General features: G+C 56.3%; 3 protein-coding genes across 3 annotated transcripts; 1 reads left to right on the forward strand and 2 right to left on the reverse strand.

Annotated features, from left to right (window-relative positions):
• Window positions 1-642: 642 nt before the first annotated feature.
• On the reverse strand, window positions 643-7,237 carry LOC121933953. Its single transcript, XM_042473933.1, has 4 exons — window positions 5,395-7,237; window positions 3,000-4,759; window positions 2,499-2,717; window positions 643-858 (listed from the first exon to the last, which is right to left on the reverse strand). The coding sequence occupies exons 1-4, from the start codon at window positions 7,235-7,237 to the stop codon at window positions 643-645; spliced, it is 4,038 nt and encodes a 1,345-aa protein (XP_042329867.1).
• A 672-nt stretch (window positions 7,238-7,909) lies between these two features.
• CHRNE (cholinergic receptor nicotinic epsilon subunit) lies at window positions 7,910-15,072 on the reverse strand. The gene is made up of 12 exons (XM_042471962.1): window positions 14,924-15,072; window positions 14,650-14,819; window positions 14,322-14,366; window positions 14,066-14,175; window positions 13,781-13,936; window positions 13,521-13,624; window positions 12,836-13,036; window positions 12,587-12,701; window positions 12,230-12,344; window positions 11,496-11,709; window positions 10,583-10,713; window positions 7,910-10,200 (listed from the first exon to the last, which is right to left on the reverse strand). Exons 1-12 carry the CDS (start codon window positions 14,994-14,996, stop codon window positions 10,165-10,167), a joined length of 1,470 nt encoding a protein of 489 aa, XP_042327896.1. The 5' UTR covers window positions 14,997-15,072; the 3' UTR covers window positions 7,910-10,164.
• A 67-nt stretch (window positions 15,073-15,139) lies between these two features.
• On the forward strand, window positions 15,140-20,670 carry GP1BA (glycoprotein Ib platelet subunit alpha). Its single transcript, XM_042473934.1, has 3 exons — window positions 15,140-15,290; window positions 17,103-17,335; window positions 19,052-20,670. The coding sequence occupies exons 1-3, from the start codon at window positions 15,140-15,142 to the stop codon at window positions 20,534-20,536; spliced, it is 1,869 nt and encodes a 622-aa protein (XP_042329868.1). The 3' UTR covers window positions 20,537-20,670.
• Window positions 20,671-22,836: the final 2,166 nt, after the last annotated feature.

Consider the following 22,836-nt stretch of genomic DNA (forward strand, 5'->3'; position numbering starts at 1 on the left):
GAGCTGCCCAGAGACCACCAAGCCAGGGCCAGGACCCTCTGGGCACTTCTTATGCTGGTGCAAGCACCATTCAAGACGTTGCAGAAGGAGGGTGGCTCCTTGCTCAAATGGAAAACCCAAAGGGAAGGGCAAGAGAAAGGGCCACCTGTAACAGAAAAAGCAATATAACTCTGCAAATAACCCATATGTTCAGAAAGTATTTATATATGTATTTATTTAATTTTATTTGTTTTATATGCCTCCTTTCTCTCACCTGGGAACTAGTCAAGATGGCTTTAAAAAGCATAAAACAAGGAAAGCTAAGAAACCTGATACTTGCAAAGTTACAACAGAGTTAAGCAGATTATTTCCGTTAAAACACTATTCAACTTTTAAAAGTCTAAAATAATTTAAGAACATAACAAGTTTAAAAAACACAGCTCACGGACCAGACCCTCGTATAATGGCTTCCTTCCACCAGTTAGTCATTCAATGTCTGTCTCAATGAAAAGGTGGTGTTTCAGGCAAACAAAAGGAGATTTGGGGGGAAAGGAGCAAGGAGCAAGGCAGGTAGTCCAACCAAAGCCATTCTCTAGAGGGAATGGGGGCTTGATTTCCCCTACAGATCCTTCTGTTGGCCAAAAATGCCACTTTTCCAAGCTCTCAAGCCTCCAAGTGCAAAGCATTTGTTACAGGACATTTAGCAATGATGAGCAAAAGGGACAAAGCAGGATTCATGAAGGAGGAATTGGAGCACATCACCCTCATCACCACGTCCTTGTACCTTATGCCCATAGGGATGACATTTGGCGGGTGGCGTGTGGGGCAGCGCAGCAGGACCAGCACCCCTTTGGAGGTGGGCACCTGGCCTCCCTGGTGCTGTAGGGTTTAATAAAACCGGGGGGGGGGGGCTTTGAGGCTGTGCAGGTTTGGCAGCAGAATCCTGTATTGCCTGCCATGGCTGCATACTGGAGGTTGTGCATTTGGGAGTTTTGGCTGGTGATCCCAAATACCCCTCCCTACCATGCAAATCCCAGGATCACAGAGGATGCTGCCATGGCCTTTAGAGTGGGATCATGGTGCTGCAGTTGTGTAGAATGACAAGGCCCTTTCCCAGGAGCTCAGGAACCGAGGGTGACCTCCAAAAGAGATGGCAAAGGTGGCACAGCCAAGCCCCTCTTTCCCACTTGGGCAGTTGAACCGTAGCACCCCCTCTGGGCTGTCTTCAAGGGCAGACCCATCTGTGTGCTTTGCAGCAGGGGGCCAGATGCACTATACCCAAAGGGCAACGTTTAAAAGCAACGTCCAACAGGGATCCCCAGTTGTATGGCAAGAACATGGTATCTGGACTGGAGGGAAGAAAGGGGTCAAGGCCCCACAGGCCAAGGTTTGGCCTCCCACTTCTGAGTACCCCTCCCTCAGTTTCTCATTGTGGGGAGAATAAGGTTTGTACCAAGGTTGGTGGCAACACCCACGGAGGCCATCTGTGAAGTGCCCCCCGGCCTGGTCTGGCAACGGCCCCTCATTCTGCAGGAACATTTTCTCCTGTTGGTCAAGATCTTGGGGTGGGAAAACATGGCTGGTCTGGAGAATGGAGGGACAGTGGTTCTGGTGCCCTTAAGGACTGGAAAGACGGACAGGTTGCTTACCTGTAACAGTATTTCTTCGAGTGGTCATCTGCGAATACATACAAATGGGTTGTACTGCGCCTGCGCAGTGCCTTCGGAAACTTCTGGAATCACTAGGCAAAGTACTCTTTGCAACATGTTGAAACTTTTTGGCGGTAGCTCCGCCCATCCCTTATAAAGCCCCTGCCTTCCCGCTCTTTCCCCAGTTCCGCAATTTTTCCGCCAAGTAGGCGATAAGAATGAGCCAATAAAGAGCAGGACACTGAGGGGAGGATGGGCGGGATTTGTATGTATTCGCAGATGACCACTCGAAGAAATACTGTTACAGGTAAGCAACCTGTCCTTCTTCTTCGTGGTCTCTGCGAATCATACAAATGGGTTGAGACTGGCGAGCTAAGGTCAGTGGAGGAGGGAGTGTCATATTAACCTTGTCTCCAACACTATTGTTGATACCAATAAGCAAGAAAGACACAAAGCGGTGGTCTAATTGGTGTTGTTATTATTATCACCATATTGGTTAAGATAAACAACCAACAATCTCATGAACTCAACCCAATAGTATCATGAACCCAGGAATCTGAAAAATATCTTATTTGCAAATAATGCAAAAGGAAAAACGACATGTGCCCTCCAGAGCGTAGTCAGTGCAAACCAGACAACAGGACAGCCCTCCCAAAAGCTGCATCTCCCCTGGCCCTGGTGTCCAACCTGTAATGCTTGATGAAAGTCATAGGTTGTGACCACACTGCAGCCTTGCAGATGTCATCCAAGGGCACACCTGACAGAAAGGCAGAAGATGTCGCAACTGCCCTTGTAGTATGAGACCGAGCCCTAGCTGGCAAGGGTTTACCCAACAGTTCATAAGATAAACAAATAGTGTTAGAAACCCACTTGGAGAGTCTCTGAGCCGACACAGGCAGTCCTTTTTTTGGACTCCGAATAGCACTGGAACAGTCTTTCGGAGCGGCTAGAGTCTCTAGTCCTGTCGAGGTAGAAAGCCAGGGCCCTACGAACGTCCAAGGTGTGCAGAGCTCGCTCGGCATCGGTGGTTGGGTTCGGGGCCAGCGTCGGGAGGACAATGTCTTGGCACATGTGAAACATAGAAACAACCTTAGGCAAAAAGGTAATGTCTGTTCTAAGAACTACCTTGTCCAGGTGGAAATTGAGGTATGGTTGGTCTCGACGCAAGGCACAGAGCTCGCCCGCACGGCGGGCAGAGGTGATGGCCACCAGAAAAACTGTTTTCCAAGTTAGCAGTCTGATGTCCGTGGTGGCCAAGGGCTCGAACGGTTTGGACTGTAGTGATCTTAGCACCGCATCGAGGCTCCAGGCCGGGGGTGGTAGAGATGGCTGCGGATGGAGGTTGCTGCATCCCTTTAGAAAGCTCTTTACCAAGGGGTCCTTGAAAAAGGAAGGCTTGCCATTAAACTGAAAGGAAGAACAAATGGCCGACAAGTAACACTTGACGGAGGTGAGAGAAAGGCCTGAGTCAATCAAAGACATCAAAAAGTCCAGGACCACCGGTGTCGTGACTTGAGTTGGAGACAGTTGCCTGCTTGCTAGGAACCTGGTGAACCTGTTCCATTTCGAAGCATAGGACTTTTGAGTAGCTGGCTTGTGGGCGGCGAGAATGACTCTGCGCACGGGAGACGGTAGCCGTGCTAGGGATGGATCCTCCACGCTACCAGGGGCAGGGTGTCGATGTCCGGGTGTCGAACCCGACCCTCTTGAACCGTGAGGAGATCCGGTCTGTGTTCGATCCGGAGGAAGTTGGTCTGGGATAGGTGGAGGAGACAGGGGAACCAAGGCTGTCCCGGCCACCACGGAGTGATCAGGATGGCATCCGAGGCATCCGATGTCATTTTGGAGACTGTCCTGGTGATCAGTGGAAAGGGGGGAAACGCGTACAGCATAACCCCCGACCAGAGGAACCCGAACGCGTCCCCGAGGGATTGTTCGTTCGGCGTTCGGGAGCAGAACTGGGGACAATGGGTGTTGTGGACAGTCGCGAACAAGTCTATTTGTGGGGTTCCCCACCGACTGAAGAGGTCGAGCACCGTATCGGGGTGGAGTCTCCACTCGTGGCATTGGGACGGAGACCTGCTGAGAAGGTCCGCCAGGTCGTTCTGGACACCCGGCAGGTGCACTGCTTGGAGTAGGATGTTCCGGTCTATGCACCAATCCCAGACCTCGAGTGTGATGTTGAGTAGTGTACGAGATCTGGTTCCTCCCTGTTTGTTCAGGTAATACATGACGGTGGTGTTGTCTGTCCTGAGCTGAACCACCTTGTCGGATAGAGAGGATTCGAAGACCCTTAGAGCCTTCTGTACCGCCAGTAGCTCCAGGGCATTGATGTGAAGCCTCTTTTCGTCCTGGGACCACTGTCCCTTGGCCCACAAGTCCGTGGTGTGGGCTCCCCATCCGTCCTCTGATGCGTCGGTGGTCAGCACAACCTCGGGCTGGGGTTGAGAAAAAGGCATGCCGGCGCAAACGTTCCGGGAGTCGAGCCACCAGCGGAGGGAGCGAGCGACTGGTCTCGGGATCGTGAGGTGACGTGACGGGTGGTCCGTCTCTGGGTCGAAGACAGAAAGAAACCAGGACTGGAGAGGTCGGGACCGGAGTCTTGCCCACGGTGTTACGAATGTGGTTGACGCCATATGTCCTAGGGCTACCTGGACGTCCCTGGCAACTATTCTTCTTCGGCCGACACATCTTCCGATGGCTCGGGTGAGAGTTAGAAAACGGTCGGAGGGCAAGGATGCGACACAAGTGTTTGAATCGAGGGTCGAGCCGACGAACCTTATGATTCTGGAGGGCAGTAGTTGAGACTTCTCGAGGTTCACGACCAGTCCCAGACTTTGCAGGAGCTCTAAGGTTTCGGCAATGTGACGGCTGAGCTCTTGGTCCGATGGCGCCACCAGCAACCAGTCGTCCAGGTACGGGAAGACTCTGATGCCCCGGCGATGTAGATGGGATACTACAGGTGCCATGCACTTGGTGAAAACTCGAGGGGCTGTGGACAGCCCGAAGGGAAGGACGTTGTACTTGTAGGCGTTGGTCCCGACGGCAAAGGCCAAGAACCTGCGGTGGCTCTCGCGGATGCTGACGTGGAAGTAGGCGTCCTTTAGGTCGATCGTCGCAAACCACAGGCCCTGGTGCAATAAAGGTAAGATAGAGGCAAGCGTTACCATACGAAAACGCCTGTAGGAAAGATAGGCGTTAAGGGCTCTTAAGTCTAGTATGGGCCTTATGCCCCCATCGGCCTTGGGGACTGTAAAATAGCGGGAGAAGAAACATCTAGGAAAGTCCACGGCGTCTATCGGTGAGATAGCGCCCTTTGCTAAGAGGGTGCGTACTTCGTCGAGAAGGGTGTCCGAGGGGAGGGTGGAAAGGAAAACTCCAGTTGGTGGGAGTTCTTCGAATTCAAGGGCGTAACCCCTACGGACGATGGTAAGTGCCCAGGAATCGGTGGAAATCGAGGCCCAGACGGTGGAAAAAGGCCTCAGTCTATCTAGGAAAACAGGAGGGGAAGAGGTGACGGAGTACGCGGCGTCCCCTCAGTTCCTCTTCTTATTTTGTTCGGGATCCTGCCTCCTGTAGCCTTTCTTGTACTTGGAGCCAGAACGACGTCCCGAAGAAGAAGAGGATTGGGAGGGGTAGCGCTGTCTGGACTGGTCCTGACGCTGGAATGGGCGGTCCTGCTGGTAGGGCCTCTGGCCCTGACCATACCACTGGCGGATGCCCGTAAAGCGCTTACGGGAAGAAGTCTGAGGAGAGGACGACATACCGTGTTTCTTGGCCGCAGTCCTCATCCTATACTTGAAGTTCAACTTCTCGTCCGTTTCGCGGTGGAAGAGGCCATCTTCATCGAAGGACATGTCCTCGATTGTGGAGCGAGCATTTTGGTTTAGGTCGGAGGACCTCAACCATGCATGTCTCCGCAAGGCGATGGCTGCTGACATGGATTTCGCGGCACAGTCAGTGGAATGTCTTGCCGATGTGATGATCCAGCTGCCAATTGAATGAGCCTCGTCTCGGACCTCTGAGAGGATGCCTTGGGAGTCGTCGGGAAGGTCAGGAATGAGAGGGGAGATCTTCTCCATGAGCCATTGTATGTATGCGCCCATACATGCGTTGTAATTGGCTACTCTCATCCCCAGGGCCGAAGAGAAGTAGGCCTTTTTTGCGAGGGCGTCGATTTTCTTAGCCTCTCTGTCCGACGGCATCAAGGAAGCTTTAGGAGTGGAGGCGCGCTGGGAGCCCTCCACGATGGCCGAGTTCTGGCGCGGATGTTCAAGTAGCCATGTTGGGCGCGGAGCCACTCTGTACAGGGATTCAATCTTCCTGTTACTAGCAGCTGTCGATGCTGGGGCTGCCCATGAGCGTCTGGCTAGCTTCTCCAATGAAGGGAGCAGAGGGATGGCAGGTGGAGTGGGGAGCTTGCCATGAATCCTCCTCTCAATGGGATCAGAGGCCTCGTCTTCTGTCTGGGCGAACTGGATATCGAGAGCGTTGCCCATCTTGATCACATGTTCGGCAAATGTGCGTACGTCGTCCGAGGGGGACACTGCACCCGGTTGGGCGAACTCCTGATTGGAAGGCCGATAGTTGTCTTCAGAAGAGGCATCCGAGTCGTCTGCAGGGCGGTAGTGAGCCTGAGAGGATGTCTCCTGTCTTGACTCCAGATCAACGACCTCCAGATCAGTGGCTACCGAAACGCGGCTAGGCGCGCGGGATGGCCTAGAGGATGCACGTGGTCTAGGTCTCTCAGCAGGTGGCCTGGAGTGGGACTTGATGGAGTCGCGAGGAACAGCCATGTAGTAGGTGTCCGTCACCTCATCGTAGAAATAGTCGACCTCGGAGGGGCGCGGAGGAGATGGCGAAGCGGCACGGTGTACTAAGGCCCGGTGGACCATCGACTCGGGCATCGGGGTGGGGGATCGCCTGTCCTCTCTCGGGCTGGCAGGTGACGCCGGCTCAGAAAGGTCTACAATAATGTCCTCCGGAGCATGACGGAACGTCGAGAGGGGCCGAGATCCAGATGGAGGAGTGTTTTGGCGCCCGGGATGAGTGTCGACGGCCTCGGCTGTCTGGGAGGCTCTAGCCGCGGAGCGAGGATCTGAAGGCCTCCGATCGGCATCCGATGGCTCTCGGGGAGTCTCCTTATGTCTGGACCCGTCTGTATCCCGTTTTTCAGAACGGTGGCGCTTGGCGGCCGAGTGTCCTCCGTCCGGGGACCTCGCACGGGACCTCTTTGAAGCCGAAGGCGCCAGTGGCACGGTGGCCTGGGCCTTGGCCGGGTCTGGAGACTTTAAGGCCTTGGTGGTGGTGGCCTGAGAGGCTGAGGATTTCGAGGCAGAACCCTTATGGGAGCTCGAATCCTTGTCCGAAGCGCGGCCCTCCTTTGAGCTCTTTTTGCGCTTCTCCTGTTTATCCTTCTTAGAGGATCGAGGTGCGCCTTCCAGTGGGACCTCGGTGACCGGGGCATCCAGAGAAGCTCGAGGAGCGGATGACGAGGTTGGAGCAACATTTCCAGCTCTATCAGGCTCGGCGGGAGTAAGTTGGGCCGGAGTCTCAGGCACAGTTGGTAACGGGTTTGCGGCCGTGGAGGGAGCCGGTAGGGAAGACATAGCGCCCGCGGTGAAAACCTTGGAATAAATGGCGGCCTTCAATCTAGTTTCCCTATTTTTCCTGGCCTGAGGGGTTAAGGATTTGCACAAGGCACAGGATGCAGGAACATGCGTCTCGCCCAGACAAAGAAGGCAAGCCGAGTGGGGGTCTTGGCCGGGAATCTTACCCCCGCAAACAGAACATTTCTTAAAGGGAACTGATGGCATGGTCCACTCACAACTCGTAGTCAGACAGTCCGAGGTCAATGCCGGTCCGGGAGGATTACCAAATCAGAAGGAGCGGGCAGAAACACAGTCAGACAGTCCGAGGTCAATGCCGGTCCGGGAAGATTGCCAAATCAGAAGGAGCGAGCAGAAACACAGTCCAGAGTCCAAGCGAAATGATCAAAAGCGGTCAAGCAAAGAGTGGTCAGATAACGGTCCGAGGTCAAACGTGATTCCAAACTGAGATTTCCAACAGCGAAGTTCCCTAAGCAGCTAACGCGGCGGAAAAAAGGAACTGGGGAAAGAGCGGGAAGGCAGGGGCTTTATAAGGGATGGGCGGAGCTACCGCCAAAAAGTTTCAACATGTTGCAAAGAGTACTTTGCCTAGTGATTCCAGAAGTTTCCGAAGGCACTGCGCAGGCGCAGTACAACCCATTTGTATGATTCGCAGAGACCACGAAGAAGAAAGATGACTCTCTTCCAGTCCCAGGGGAGATTCTCCTACATCTCCTGGGAGCTTTGTGCAGGAGATGTTCCTTGGAGCCAGAGCCAGAGCTGGCCAGGAGAGGAAGGGGGAACTTTGGACCCTTGGCCCAGGGACAGAGGATGGAGGAGGCCCAAGACTCCAGCCCAGGGGCCCACTTTCCCTATGACTCACTTCTGGCTTTCGCCACAAGGACACAAACAACAGACCCTGGAGTGGCCATGCTGGGAGGGTGCTTCATTTATATCCCGCTTCATACTGCCTAAGCAGTGTCTAAGCGGTTTACAACTGTAAGCTAGTTTGCCCCCAACAATCTGGGTACTCAGTTTAGCTACCTCCTCAGAAGGATGCAAGCCTGAGTCAAGCCCTTTTGCTGGTCTTGAACTCGCAACCTTGTGGTTTTGAGTGAGTGGCTGCAGTACAGGCATTGAACCACTGCGCCACCAGGTCAGTGCCCTACCAAAGGGCCTGCCAGTTGACTGTGTACCCAAAGTAATGGGTTTCCCTAGCTGGCATAGAATGTGGGCAGTGGGCCAGGAGTTTGTCAGGTGGGTTTGTTTGGGTTCTATGGTTGTTTAGTCTCTTTAAACAAGAGAAAGGAAGAAGGCAGCAAGCCAATTGTAGCAAATATTTCCTGCCCCATTGGGAAAAATAATCCCTCCCACAGTTAGGAAATACTTTTCCTGCTCCCAATTGGCACGAAATGGAAGCGGACCAGCTTCTGGGTGTCCCAAAACATCATCTGGATTTGTTATGTCCTTTCAAGCCGAATACAACTTATGGTGACCCTCTCCTATGGTTTTCTTGGCATGATTCCTTTGGAGGAGGTTTTCTCTGAAGCTGAGAGAGTGTGACTTGCCCAAAGTCACCCAGTGGGTTCCCGTGACTTGAGTGGGGATCTGAGCCCCCATCTGCCAGGGTCATGCCCTACCATTCAAACCACTACACCTTGCTGCCCACAAGATTTGTTCGAAAGGGGTTTGCCTTGTCTTCCTCTGAGAGACTTGAGAAAGGTTGGGGTCTGTGGTCCAGGGGGGCCATGGATCCTGTGGGGATTTGAACCCTGGTCTCCTGAAGCCCATGGTCTAACACACAAACCATTGCACCATGATGGTTCTCCATCAGGTTAGGGGTAGTAAAAGGGGGCTGGCGTGGGGAGGAAAGAGAAAAGAACAAAGCCTGGGACCTTTCAGAGTTAACCAGAATCCTGATGGAGGGTGATGGCCATCTATCGGGGATGCTTTGATTGTGAGTTCCTGCATGGCAGAATGGGGTTGGACTGGATGGCCCTGAGGGTCTCTTCCAACTCTTATGATTCAAGCAGGGAGGGGTCTCCCTTTGCAAAAAGCAGAGCCAGGAGGGGAGGGTACCAGGGATTTTATATGTTGGGTATTTTTAACTTTGTTAGCCGCTCCGATTGTTCTCAGAGGGGTGGGATACAAATACTTTATTATTATTATTATTATTATTATTATTCAGGAGTTGTGAGAAGACACAGCAGGGAGATTTATTCAATTGTAAGGAAGTGGACAGACAGAATTTGCCCTGTCCTTTCTGCCCCATGAAAGTGGGTCCCACTGCTGGCCAAGGTTAGCCCTGTCCTCAGAGGAAGCCTGGAGTATAGCTTTAGGGTCCCATGGGGTGTCACTTTGGGGGCTCCAGGAGGGTGCCCCAGTTCTCTGCAGCAGGGGCCACAAAGGATTGCAGCAGCTGCAGAAAGCAGAAGCCAAAGGATGCAGAGGTGTGTGTGTGTGTGTGTGTGTGTGTGTTTAGGAATGGCCAAGACCAGCTTCAAAATGTTTGGCTGTTTCCATCCCCCAGGAGACACTGGTCACATGTTTCATTGCAACATGTTTGGTTAATGTCTGTAAACATCAAGGTGACACAGAGCTCTTCCACCACAGAACAGCAGAGTGGGTTTCTGTAGCAAGTGGGGTGTATTTGGGACCCTTAAAAGCCAGACAGGGAAATAGGTGCCAGTCTAGCCAAACAAATGGGGTGTTTGCATATGTCAATGGGAGGCTAACAGGGTGTCCCAACAAGGCAAGGAGGAGACCCTCCCTCCCTCTGTGGCCCAGTGGGGTGGGGTGCCAGGCATGGAGGGAAGCTTGCCCCTCACTCTGGGTCTTCCAGGCCAGGGAAGGGGTCATCTGGCACTGTGTTGAGTAACCCATGTAGAAGATGCAAAGGTCCCGATGCTGAAGAGCAAGATGGCTGCCCAGAAGCAGATCTTGTTCGATCACCACTGCCCAATCATCACCCAGTTCTCCATCTCCTGCAATGGGGGGGGGGGGGGAACAAGAGTTGTCAGGGGGCAATGGGGTCCTCTTGGAGGGGGGCTGATGGTAGAAAGGGGAAGCAGATGGGGGCAGAGATGCTTGAGGGGGGGCTCTCCCCACATGTGAGGGACAGGAGAGTGAAGTTTCTAGTTTTGCAACCCACAGCGGGCCACCCTGCCCCCAATTTGGCTCCAACAAGCACCTCGGGAAGTGACCAGAAAACCTCCTCCTGTTGTTCTAATTTGGGGATTTCTTGATAAAACACAGCAGTTGACACTTTGTGCGTTGTTGGGGGAAATTGCAGGGATGTCCTGCATGAGCTTTTTTGGGGCAGAGGTCTGGGGAGAGCCAGGATCCGGGCGCCAAAAGCTGCCTTACCGCCCCATTGGTGCTTTGTTCGTGGGTGCTCTCAGCGATGAAGTTGCAGGCGTCCACGCACTCCTTGATCTCTGGGGCCAAAGTGGCCAGGTTCTTGTACAAGGTGTTGGTCATCCCAATGTCCAGCTCATCTGCAGGGAAAGGGGAATGGGAGAAAATGGGGGCACGAAAGTCCTTCGTGGGCAGGGACAGACCCAGGCCCCTCCTGGGGGAAACCTGGGGGTCTTGAGCATCAGTTCCCTTAAAACAGGGTCACACCACCCCTTCCCACCCTTTATGAGATTCTTGCCCAGGCAAACTCATCCCTTATTCTTTCTTATGGTAGAGCCAGATAGGCTCCTCTGGCAACAGCCTTCCTAGTCTCCTTCTTTGGAGGTCTTTAAACTGAGGCTGGACTGGATGACCTTTGGGGTCTCTTCCAATTCTATGATTCTGTGATTCTATTCTGGAAAATGGTTTACAGACAAATTAAAACAGAAACATTTTTGGCCTCAAAAAGAAACAGAGGGCCCAAACAGGCCAAAATAATGCTGCTTCAGGTCACTTTGGAAGTGTGCTGTTTAAATGATGCATGCGTCCTGAGAGGCCGGCCGCCGCACCAAAGCCGCACTCCAGTCCTAAGGAGTGGAGCACAGCATTGGTGCAGTTTCTGGCCTCTTAAGATGCATGTGTCATTGAAACAGCATACCTACAAAGTGACCCAAAGCAACTTAATTTTGGCCTGTCTGTTCAGGCCCAGAGACAGGTTTCGAAGGACCCTGCCAGCCCTGTTGGCAGCAGAAGAAAGATAAAAAGAAAATAGCCAAGTAAATGGCCCTTGGCCAGGGAAGGTGGATGGGGCAGTGCTCATGGACTAGAAACTCTGGCCAGAAGAGAAGCCGGGCCCCAGCCGCCCGCCACCAGCCTCCCTTACAAGCGGCGTTGCGCCCAGGGCCCCGCTGGAGTCCGTGGCGTGGCCCCTGGCGCTCAAAGAGGAGTTCGCTGCGGGGCTTCTTCAGGATGTACTCCTCGGCCTTCAGCATGATCTTGAAGGAGCTGAGCCTCCGCGGCCGAGGGCCGCCCAAGGAATCCTCGCCCGCCGGCTCTAGATTGGCCCCCAGGTACTTGGGGAGGACCTCCAGGAAGACCTGCAAGGCAGACGGGGGGCAGGTGACGGGAGGAAAGGAGGGGGTCCCTGGGGTCTGAGGCTGGAAGACCCCTCCCTTCACAGTGCTATACGGTGGGGCTTGGCTACAGGACCCAAGATCTGCGGATGCACAAGTCCCATTCTATACAAAGGCAGAGTGTCATTTTATTGTATTAAATTTAAAATTATTGTATTAAGTTTAAAATAAAATGCTGAAGTCAAGGTTTGCTTTTTGGATTCTTTTTGTGTGAGAATATTTTTGAACCATTGTTGGTTGAATCTGTGGACACTCCCCTCCCCCCAAAAACCTTGTCCCTTCCTTTATTCATTTATGTCCCTCTTTTTGGCTTACAAAATGTGAAACCAATGTGAATCAAAGCAAAAACATACAATTTGGAGCTGTTGAAATGCAGTTGACCCATTTCAAAGTGATCCATTAAAAGAGACTGAAACGTAAGAGCAAAAAGGGGGTGACTCTGGGGGGAAGAGACCCCTTTGCCCCCGCCCCATCTCTCTCTCACGTGTTTGAGGCGCTGCGACATGGCGTGGGTGTTGGGGCTGCGCAGAGCCACATTGAGCACGATGACACAGTTCATGACGATCAGGGTGGCCACCACCATCACGAAGAGCAGGTACCTGCCATCAGGAACAGGGAGACAGGCCCTGAGCAGCCATGGGCCATGACCACCCACCCCAGAATGCCTGGGCCCTGACCCCACAGGAGGGGGCCAGCTGGCCAGCGGGGAGGATGGCCAGTGCTGGGGCCAACCACCGCATGGGCAGAAGGAGGCATTTGGGGGCATGGGGACCCACAGGTACTGTGCCCATAGCCACAGCCCTGCTAACCTCCCCCCATGTCAGGCCCTGGGGTCACTTACTTTCCAATGAGGGGGATGCTGAGCGAAGTCTCTGGGACCTGCTGGGCGATCAGGAAGAGGAAGACGGTCTGGGCCAGCAAGACGGAGATGCTGACCGTACACTTCTGGCCTCCGGCTGCCAGGAAGAAAGATACCAGGAAGAAGCATCCCCCCACGGTCCCACATGGGCATCTTGCCCATGGAAGGCCCCACAGCTCCCCTCACCCACCCACCCCCCAGAAGAGGAAGAGGAAGAGGGGAGGGTCTCACATTCGGCCGGGAGGAAGTAGACCAGGACCACTAAAGAGGAGATGAGGACACAAGGGATGATGATGTTGATGATGTAGAAGAGGGGCTTGCGCTGGATGATCAGGAAGTAGTGCATCTCAGAGAAGCCAGGGGCCTCCAGGCCGGAGACCGGGGCCAGCTGCCGGCGGGCCGGACGGTGCCGGATGGCCCACTCCCCATTCTCTGGGGGGGGAAGATTGGAAGAGACCCTCAAGGGCCTGCATGCGCCCCTCTTGGGGGCTCTGAGGCCACGATGCCAGGTGGGCTGTGCAAACCCCAATGCCCACCACGGTCTTCCCCCTCCCCAGATGCCACTGACCTCTTTCACCCCAGACCCCCCAGCCAAAGAGTGCCAGGGAGGGCAGGAAAATGGCCAGACTGTATCCTGGTCCTTTGGGTGCCCCCTGACCTTTTCTGGCCGCCCCTTGGCAGTGGGGCAAGCTCCACTGCCAAGCAGGAAGCAGGGCAAAAGGAGGCACAAAAGAGATGACCCACATGTGTGAATCCAGAGCTTCTCAAGATGGCTGCAAGCCAGGCTGGCTCCTCTTGGTTTCAGGGGTCCATGAGGGTGTCAAGAGGTGAGGTGCCCCAAGACCCTCCTGTAGCCCCAGATGGAGCCAAGGGGCCACCCAAGAAAACAAGAGGACCAGTGCCTCCCAGCCTCCACCTGTGAAAGCTGCCGGATCAATGATGACCTCCTTCACCGGGACCCCCGTCAGGTCATCGGGGCCGAAGGTGAGCTGCACTTCCTTGGCGTTGTAGGTCTGGGAGCTGGAGAGCAGGAGGGGGGGGGGTCAGAAGAGAGAGAGGCATGCTGAGGGGGGGCTGCAGCCAAAGCGCCCTGGAAGAGGTTGGGGGTGGCAGCGGCCCTACCCCCCCCCCTGGCTCCACTGACCCCATGCCGCCCCCCTCCAGAGAGAGGCTGACCGGAAGACGAGGGAGCAGTTCTGCCAGTCGAAGGGGAAGAAGGTGACCTCGATGGAGCAGGTGCTGCGGTAGATGGCGGGGGGCAGCCAGAACACGGAGCCCCCCGGGTAGATCAGGACGTTGGCCGAGTAGGCCACCTCAAAGTTGCCGTCGATGCTGCAGGAAGAGGAAGAGGGTGAAGGCTCCAGGTCAGAGATGCTAGTCCTCCTAGGAGACCTTGGCGAGCAGCAGATGGGGCGACTGGGCGCTGTAGGCCCTCCTCTCCCCAGCCCCCCGAAGCCTCACTTGTTCTCCAGGACGATGTCCGGCAGCCAGACGCTCTCGGCTGGCACCCGGAGGGCACCGATCCCCCCGTAGTCTTGGCTGCTGAAGTTCAGGCGGTAGTCGACCCATTGCTGAGGGGGGCAGGAGGAAGGGGAGAGAGGGCTGCTCAGGCCGAGAAGCCCATCACCTTCCTCCTCCTCCTCCTCCGGAAGCCCTGCTCTGCTCTGGGCCAGGCCCGAGAAGGGCGAGGGAGGCCCAGGGCATCGGGGGCACCCACCTGCGCCAGCCAGACGTTGGTGGTCAGGGTCTCCAGCTTCTCGTTCTGCCAAAGAAAGGAGGCTCAGCGCCGGGCCTTTGGGCAGCCTTGGCCTCGCCAGGCCCAGTGAGGCCCGGGCCCCGGGGGCAAGGCCTGCCTGGCTCCTGCTCCTGAGCGGAGGAGGCCGGGCTGCTCTCGGGGCCTGGGTTCGAAACCCCGCAGCTCAGCCGAGTCACACTCTCTCAGCCTCCTCAAAGCCCCCGGAGAGGGCTGGAGCCGCCTTGAAGGCGTCCTCCCGGCCTCCCTCCCGACCTCATTCCCCCCGGAGGGAGCGGGGCCCCGGGCTGACCAGGGAGATGAGGTTGGTGAGGGTCAGCTTGATGGCCACCTCCAGCGGAGGAGCCCCTTCTTCCTTCACCGGCCGCAGCCTCCGGTCGTAGTCGGCGAAGAGGCGCCCGAAGAGACGCCGCTCCTGGCTCAGCTCTTCCTCCGGAGCAGCCGAAGCAGATGCCGGGGAGCCTGGAGGGGGGAGAGGGGGAGAAGGGCAGCCAGGCCCCGGGGCCCTCCTCAGTCAGCGGGACTGGCCCCAGCTGCAGGAGCCCCAGCCGAAGCCCTTTGCCTACCCAGGGAAGAAGGGCCCCAGCCCAGCAGGGCCCCCAGCCACAGCCAGGGCCAGGGCCAGAGCCAGCGCCCCATGGCCGGCCCTCTCCCGGGAGCTGCCGGGGCTGCTGCTGCTTCGGATGGCTCCGGAGCCTCTGGCCCCAACCCAAGGTGTCCCCTTGCAGCCCCCTCCCTCCCTCCCTGCCTTCCTGCCTTCCTTCCTGGGCAGCTGTCCGGAGATGCCCAGGATGCCTGGCAGGCTCCGAGGCAGAGTGCCCCGCTCTGGGCCCCCGGGGCTGCCGGGCCCTGCCTCCGAGGACTGCCCCCATCGCCGGCCCCAGCAGCCCTGCTGCTGCCAGCTGCTGCCCTCCTCACCCACGGCCCTGCCAGGTAGGCCAGTCCCAGAGGCAGAACAAGGAGAGCGCCGCAGCAGGGGCCTTAATGCTCCTCTTCATCGCATGGCTCTGAGGAGGATTGGGAGGAGGAGGAGGAGGAGGAGGAGGAGGAGGATGATATTTGGGACCAAACGTGGCTCGCAAGTTTTAAAAACCCAGCCCCTCTCTCCAGGCTCCGCTCCAACAGCTAGAAGCCTAGGATCTTAGGGCTGGAGGAGACCCCCCAAAGGGCCCCGATCCAGCCCAAGCCCCTTCTTCTGCCGTGCAGGAACTCTCCGTCAAAGCATCCCCCAAAAGACGGCCATCCCGCCCCTGTTGAAAGACCTCCAAATTTGGGGGGGGGGGGGCAGGACCCTTCTTCGGAAGGGCAATGGCCGCTTTCTGCCTCCCCCCCAATAGCTGCCTCCTGGGAGGAGGTTGGAGGGTCAGGAGAAGCGGAGCTCACCATTGCTACCCCCCCCAAAATAGTGTGAAGGGCCCCTTGCACCCCCCTTTGCTTGCCAGTAAGGGGAGAGGGCCTGGGGGGGTCCTGATGGAGCGCTGGGCATTTCAAAGTCAGAGGCGGGGCCCAGTTGTGGGGGTGCAATTGGGGGGGGGGGGTGCCAGAGGCCAGAGCACTGCCCCAGTGATGCTTGAGCCCCTGGGTGCTTCAAAGCCACCCTCCTTGGGATCCAGACAGGATGGATCTCTGAGGGGAGGAAGGCTTTACAAACTTCCCTCTATTATTCCCCTCTCGATCGAGAGTATCGATGATGGTTGATTTTAACAATGTCGTTGGAAGTTTTAAAAGTCTGCTCGCATTGAATCTATTTTAATGATCTACTTTTAAGATCTGGTTTTTACTGTTCTTATTGTTTTTAGCCATTTCTGTACACCGCTTTGATCGTTGGAAAAGCGGTTAATAAATGAACAAATTATCATCATCATCATCATCATCATCATCATCTCTGGATCTCTGGGCTTTGCTTAGTGAGGGTCCTTTTTGCCCCCGACCCCTGCCCCCCATGGAGCCCCCCCCCCCCTAGTCGCCACGGCCCTTTGACCAGGGACCCCCAGCCCACAACTGAGCCCAGGTGACCCTCACCCTAACCCATGACAGCAGTGGCACCCCCAGAAATGTGTGGCCTTCCCCCCAGCCCCTGCCCCCCTTTTCTCTCAAGGGAGGCCCCTTCCTCCTTCCTTCCCCAGAGAAGAGGGGAGCCCTGGCCCCCTCCCACCCAGCCTGTCTGCTTCTTCTTGGAGGAGGGTCTCAGTCCCCCTCCGCTAACAGGGGGCCCTTGAGCCCAGGCTCCAGCCCCCAAAGGACCTCTCCCCTAACAGGGGAAGCCCCATAGCCATCCCCCTCCTCTTCCTTGTAGCATCTCCGTCTGGACCTCCTGATAAAACCTGATACTGTACCATTTCCTGGTGCTAATAATAAATGCCCGCTGATGCCATGCACATTCCCACAAGGAGGGATCCGGTCTGGGACACATGGGCAGCCGCTTCCTTGACCCAGGGCCAGGAGAAAGGCCACAATGGAGGGGGGTCCAGAAGATGGGGTTCACATCCCCCCCCACAGACACACAACTGGGTCCACTTTGCTGCACCTCCACCTGAGCCATGAACTGGGCGGCTGCAAGAGGCAACATGGCATGCAGCCTTTGGAGAAGCGTCCGGCTTAGACAACAAGTCCCAGCTTCCCCCAACCAGCATGGCCAATGTATGGCCATGCTGGCTGAGGGGTTATGGGACCTGCAGTCCAAGAAATCACCTTTCCCAAGGTCTAAGCATGGCTCCTGAGGCACTGGCCATTCACACGATGCAGGCAAGGAGAGGTTAGACAGTGTGCACCTAAACTGGTTTGAACCCAGTTTAGCTGTTGCCCTCTTTCCTGGAGGGCTGTATCTGGGATTCTGTGGGGAGAGGAAGGGAGGGAGGGCAGCCTCCAGGAAACCACAAGGCCCTTCTGCTACTCAGCGATCAGCCGGGTACATTGGGCTCTGGGTTCGAGGGGAAAAGAAGGGCTGGGAGTGCAGCCGGGAGGAGCCCAGGAGCAAGGTAAGGCCTGGTGGGTGGAAGGGGGCTGCTGCGGTGAGAAACAACAACCTTGCAGGGCAGGCCATGTCTGTCCTTGCCAGCAGCTCAAGGGCACAAAAACCACCACAAGCGAGTGGCCCTTGGACTGGCATTCCTTACTAGGGCAGGAGGAAGGGTGGAAAGTCAGGAGGCTGGGTATTTTTGAAGAAACAAGGATGGCAGAGAGGGGCAAAGTGTGCATTTGGGGAGCCTTGAGGAAGCCCATGGCCACATTTTACTAAGCTGGCATGAAGGGCCCAAAGAAGTGGAAGCAGAAGCAGCATGATTCTTGATTTGGATTTCCTGCATGGCAGAAGAATGGGGTTGGACTGGACCCTTGCGGTCTCTCCCAACTCTGATTCTAGGAGATGGGCCCTGAGAGTCCTCCTTTGGCACAGCTGCAGGCTCTTGGGTCTCAAGGGACCCCGACTCCCCCCCCCCCCCATAAGGGAGGCCATAAGGAGTGATACCCCAGTTCTGATCTCCCTTCCAAAGAGCTTTTACAGACGTGGGGCTGAGCTTCTCGCCCCTCACAGAGACCTTTGCTTGCCCCACATCCTTTGTTTCTTCCAGGGCTTCAGGTTGAAGAAGAGCATCCTGGGCATGTAGCAGAAGGGGTGGCAGGAGGGAAAAGGAGCTTTTCCAAGCTTTGCGGACAAGCCGGGTGCTGGTCAGCTTTTTGCAGCTTTGGGGGGGGCATCACAGTTCATCCCAATAATGGCACTAAGGCTGTGACTTTTGGGATCCTGCCCAGTCCACCCAGAACCAAGACAAAGCCAGGAAGCCAGCAGGCTGGGCTACTTTTCTACTAGATCCACTGACAGTCCATATACAGTCTGCCAGGTCTCCATGAAGATTTTCTTAGGGCTTTCTGTTTGCCTGGACACTGGCTCTGCTTTTAATGGGAACAACTTCTTCTCAAATGGAAAGCGGTACATAACTGTTTGGTAAGAATAGATCGGGGTTGGGGGCACTGGGATCCCTGATGCCAATTGATCCCTTGAGATGGGCTGTGCTTAAAAATAGGATCAGAGTGGGGTGGTGCAAAGCTCAGCTGCCCACATGTGGGGCAAGGCTGGGGCCAAGGCTGGCTGTTTGGCTGTGTTGGCTGGAGTGGCCTTTGTCTTGCTGGGCTCCTGGAAAGAGCCAGCATTGTGAGGTGGAGCCCTGACCACTCGCCGGGCATTTGCTGGGCCTCCACAGCTGGATAAGCCAGTCCACTAATTGGGAGGGGCTTCTGTGGTCGTCCCACGCTGGAGGCCACCTTCCCTGCCCCACTCATTCTCCTTGGCTCCTCGTGCTTAGGGCTACCAAAGACACCCAAAAACATTTTGCATGTGAGGGCTTTCTCTGTGGCCCAAAGCAGAGCAAGGAAAAGTTACTTTATTGAACTACAGCTCACAGAAACTCCCCTCACTCTTGGCCACTATGGTCCCAAAGAGTATGAACAAAGAGCCTTCTGTGGAAGCCAAGTCCCACCACGAGGAGAAGCCCTCCCCCTCTTTCACCCTAGATAGGGGATGGCTGGCCTTAGCTGCCTTGTGGGGATCGCCTTGCACATGCTCAGAGGCATCTTGCCTTCTTAGGTCCTCTTAGAGCACCTTGGAAAAGCCTTTGCTCAGATGGTTTCCTCTGCCTTGACCTTCCAAATGTGACTGAGGGCCCTTCCCTCCATCCCTCTCTCTGCCCTTTCCCCAGATGCTGCAGGATCCCCCCACAGCCGTCCTCCGCCTTGTCCTCCTGACCCTCCTGGACCGGTTGGTCCCACCTGCAAGGGCCACAGAGGCCCCTGAGCTCTGCGAGGTGGAGATGAACAAGATCAAGGACCTGCTCCAAGTGAGCTGTGTGGAGAAGGGGCTTGCTGGGCTCCCTGCCGGGCTCCCAACTGCCACTGGCCTCCTCCTGCTGGGCTCCAACCGCCTGGGCCCCCGGCTCTCCCTGGCCGCCTTCCAGCCCCTGGCCCAGCTGAGCGAGCTGGACCTCTCCAACAACAGCCTCTCCACCCTGGAGACTGGTGCCCCACTGCCCCACCTCCAGCAACTGGCCCTCTCCCACAATGCCTTGGACAGCCTGCCGGACTTCCAGGGCCTGCCTGCCTTGACCCGCCTGGCCCTGGGGCACAACGCTTTGACCCAGCTGCAAGAGGGGGCCTTCCGTGCCCTGGGGGGCTTGCAGGACCTCCAGCTCCAAGGGAACCAGCTCCGGCGCCTGCCCTCCGGAGCCTTCCAGGGCCTGCAGGACCTCCAGGATCTGGACCTGTCCGACAACCACCTGGAGGCCCTGCCCTGGGACCTTCTGGCAGGGCTGAAGGCATTGGAGATCCTGCGGCTGGAGAGGAACCGGCTTCAGACCGTGCCAGACGGCTTCTTCCCAGAGGAGAACACCTTTGTCTACGTCTACCTGGCTGAGAACCCCTGGAGCTGCAACTGCCGGCTGGCCTATCTGCAGGCCTGGATCCTGGACCACGACTATAGCATCTACACCCGAGTGCAAGTGGCCGAGAAGGAGGTCACCGAGAATGACCCCCAGAGTGTCAAGTGCCAGGCGCCCCCTAAAGAGAAGGGGAGACCCGTCATGCTCTTCAAGACTGCCTGCAGGAAACTGGGGGACAGTGATGGGGGGGAAGGGGAAAAGGAGGAGAGCCCCCAAAGTACCCACAGCACCCCCTTGCCCCCCTTCCTACACTCCTCGGGTGCCCACCACGACATCAACCACACGTCCAACCACTCCCTCCACACACCTCCTGAGCACAGTCATGACTGCCACTCCGGCCACAACTGCCCCCACAACAGCCTCCCCGGCCCCAACTGTCCCCAGGCCCACCACCACCATGGCTTCCCCTACATCCTCACCCAGTACACCAGCAGCAGCCACAACCGTTCCCACACTTGTGCCCAGCACCACTGCTCTGACCACGCGCGTTCACACAGCAGCTTCCACTGCCCCTTTGGCACCTGTCTCCAGAACTACGCAAGCTACACCCTTCTCTCAGGAAGCCACAACCATACCCTTCACCACTTTCATGCCCCCAACAGCCGCACCACCTCCAGCCACAACTCCAAGGGCAGCCTCAACTCTGAGCCCCACTGCCACCTTCAGGTCATCAACCACATGTGGGGACACCCCACCGGGCACCTCGGCTCCTGCCTCTGCCGGCCCCTCTACCATGTTGCCCTCTCCTGAGACCCTTGCCACCTGTCTGTGCCCTGCACTGCCAGTCCAAGGCCACTGGGCAACCCATCGCCACCAGTCCCCAGTGACCTGGTCAGCCTGGCTGGCACGCCACTGCTGTCCACTGCGTCTGGGGCTGTACCTGGCCTGCCTGGTGCTGGTGGTCCTGCCCTCCCTGGCTGCGCTGTGCTGTTTTGGGTGGATGTGTTTGCACTTGCGCTGGCCAGCTTCACCAGGTGCTTTGGGGGCCAGGCACCGGCAACTGCGGGGGATTGGGGCTCAAGAGCCTAGGGCCAGGGAGTCCCCCATCTACCGTGTCTGCAAGACGTTCCATGTGGCCCCTCTGCGCCACGTCTCCTGGCTCCTGGTCAGTTTGCCATGCCAAGCAAAGCCAGAGCCCTGGGCATGGAAGGAGGGGAGCCTTTCCTCGTACAGCCTTGACCGCGGGAGGGACACCTTGGGGGCAGTGCGCGTCAAGTATGCCACCTCCTCCTTATAGAAGGCCAAGGGGGGACCGACTCCTCGGGGTGGGCAAGACACTCAGGGCCTTTGATACGGGTGTGGGGCAATGGTTATCAGCATCTGGGGTGAAGTAGGGGGCCCTGACATTGTGATGCCAGCCCTATATTTCCACCTGAAGGTCCTGGCCAGGGCAGTGGGGCTCAGAGATGGGAAGGAATTCCAGCTGCCAGGGGATGAGAACTAGCTGGCCAAGGGTTGTGGGGCTGACCCACTCCCAGCATAGGACTTTGAGGTCACTACAGTGGCCTCTTGCCAGTGGGCAGCTCCTTCTCCATCCAGCAGAGGTGGCAGGTGGGTGAGCAGCGAGTCCCATTGGCTAACCGGTGCTCTTGGCATGTGGACGGGGGTAGCTGGCTGGGTCCCATGGCGTGTGTGGTTGTATCACTGGGCACCGTGAGTAAAGTCCCATCCTCCTATTAGCTACTTTTCAAATGTCTCCTCCTTTTCAACCACGCTGGACTTTCCTGGAGGACTTCTCTCAAGGAGGATGGATTTGTCCGGCCACTGACCTCTGACCCAGTGAGGAGTAGGGGGTCCCATCCCAACTGTACCTGCTGGGGAGGGGGCTAGGTTGCCATCCACCAGTGTCCCCCCCCCCAGAGCACTGCAAAGCCCTCTGCTTGGCATGGGTTTTTGAGGATCAGTGGGAGCGCCCCCTCCATACAGAAACACTTCCTAATGCCTTTAAAATAGAGCCAACGTGGTACAGAGGTCTCAGTATTATTCTAGGATTGTGGGAGACCAGGGTTCGAATCCCCACTTAGCCAAAGTCCTATCCTGCTTTCAGCTGCGGAGAACAGCCAGGCAGCAAACCTAGTGCAGTCAGACTCAAGTAGAAGGCTTGTGACAAAAGCCTTTGGAATTCAGGTTTAATGTATATTCAGATGTGTATCCCAAGTGTGTTTTTTGTGCTTGTGGTAGTTCTTTCCTTTGCTCTTGCTCCGTTGCCCTCTCCTGCCTTTTTGCTGGAGGAAGGTGGCAGCCAATTTTGCTGGCAAAGGGAAGTGGCTTCCTTAGACAGAGAGGGGCCTGTCTCCCCACCTCCTTGCCTTGCGCTGGTTTGGTGGCTTCTGCTTTTTGGTGGCGATTTCTCAATGCCAGGCCAACAGTTTCACTTCAGGTAAAAAGACGCACAAGCACACTCAGATACTTTATGGTCTTGTGCGTCTGCATCAGATCCTGCAATCCTTTCAACCAAGAGTATTTTAGACATTCTCAAAACACTCTTAGAATAGTCAGAGATTCCATGAGGATCTAAAAGGAGTTTGGGGGTTGTCAGGGGGTTGAAGGAGGACAAGTGCTCTTCCCATCAGTGGGGCTCGGGCTCCCTTCCCACACAGAGGAGGGGTCTCTTGCCTCTTTGCATGGCAGGATGGGGCTAGACTGGACTTGGGGTCTCTTCCAGCTCTATGATTCTATGACTCTTCCTAATTGGCATTCTAATGCTCTGTGGAATCCTGATATTTGCAGTGCATGGGTGGGTACCTAGAACTGTCTGCCAGAGAGCTCTTGTGCCCCCCCCCCCAAACTGCAGTCCCCTGAGCCACGGCGGCGGTGAAAGTGGACTGACCACAGATGGGCCCCAAATCCTTCACCTGAGGCTCTGCCCAGACTGGGATTCCTCCGGAGTCACTACAAACCTGGGTCCAGGGAGCAAGCGGCGCAAAAAGGAGCCACGAGAGCCGGGCGGGAGAAGCGAGAGGTTTGGTACTTTTATTAACAGATGAAATGCCAAGGCCACCGCTGATTTCTGGAGGGTGGGGCCGCTCCCTTCTTTCATTGGGGGGGGG

This window comes from Sceloporus undulatus, chromosome 6 (assembly GCF_019175285.1).
Source record: "Sceloporus undulatus isolate JIND9_A2432 ecotype Alabama chromosome 6, SceUnd_v1.1, whole genome shotgun sequence".
In the NCBI taxonomy this organism is placed as follows: domain Eukaryota; kingdom Metazoa; phylum Chordata; class Lepidosauria; order Squamata; family Phrynosomatidae; genus Sceloporus; species Sceloporus undulatus.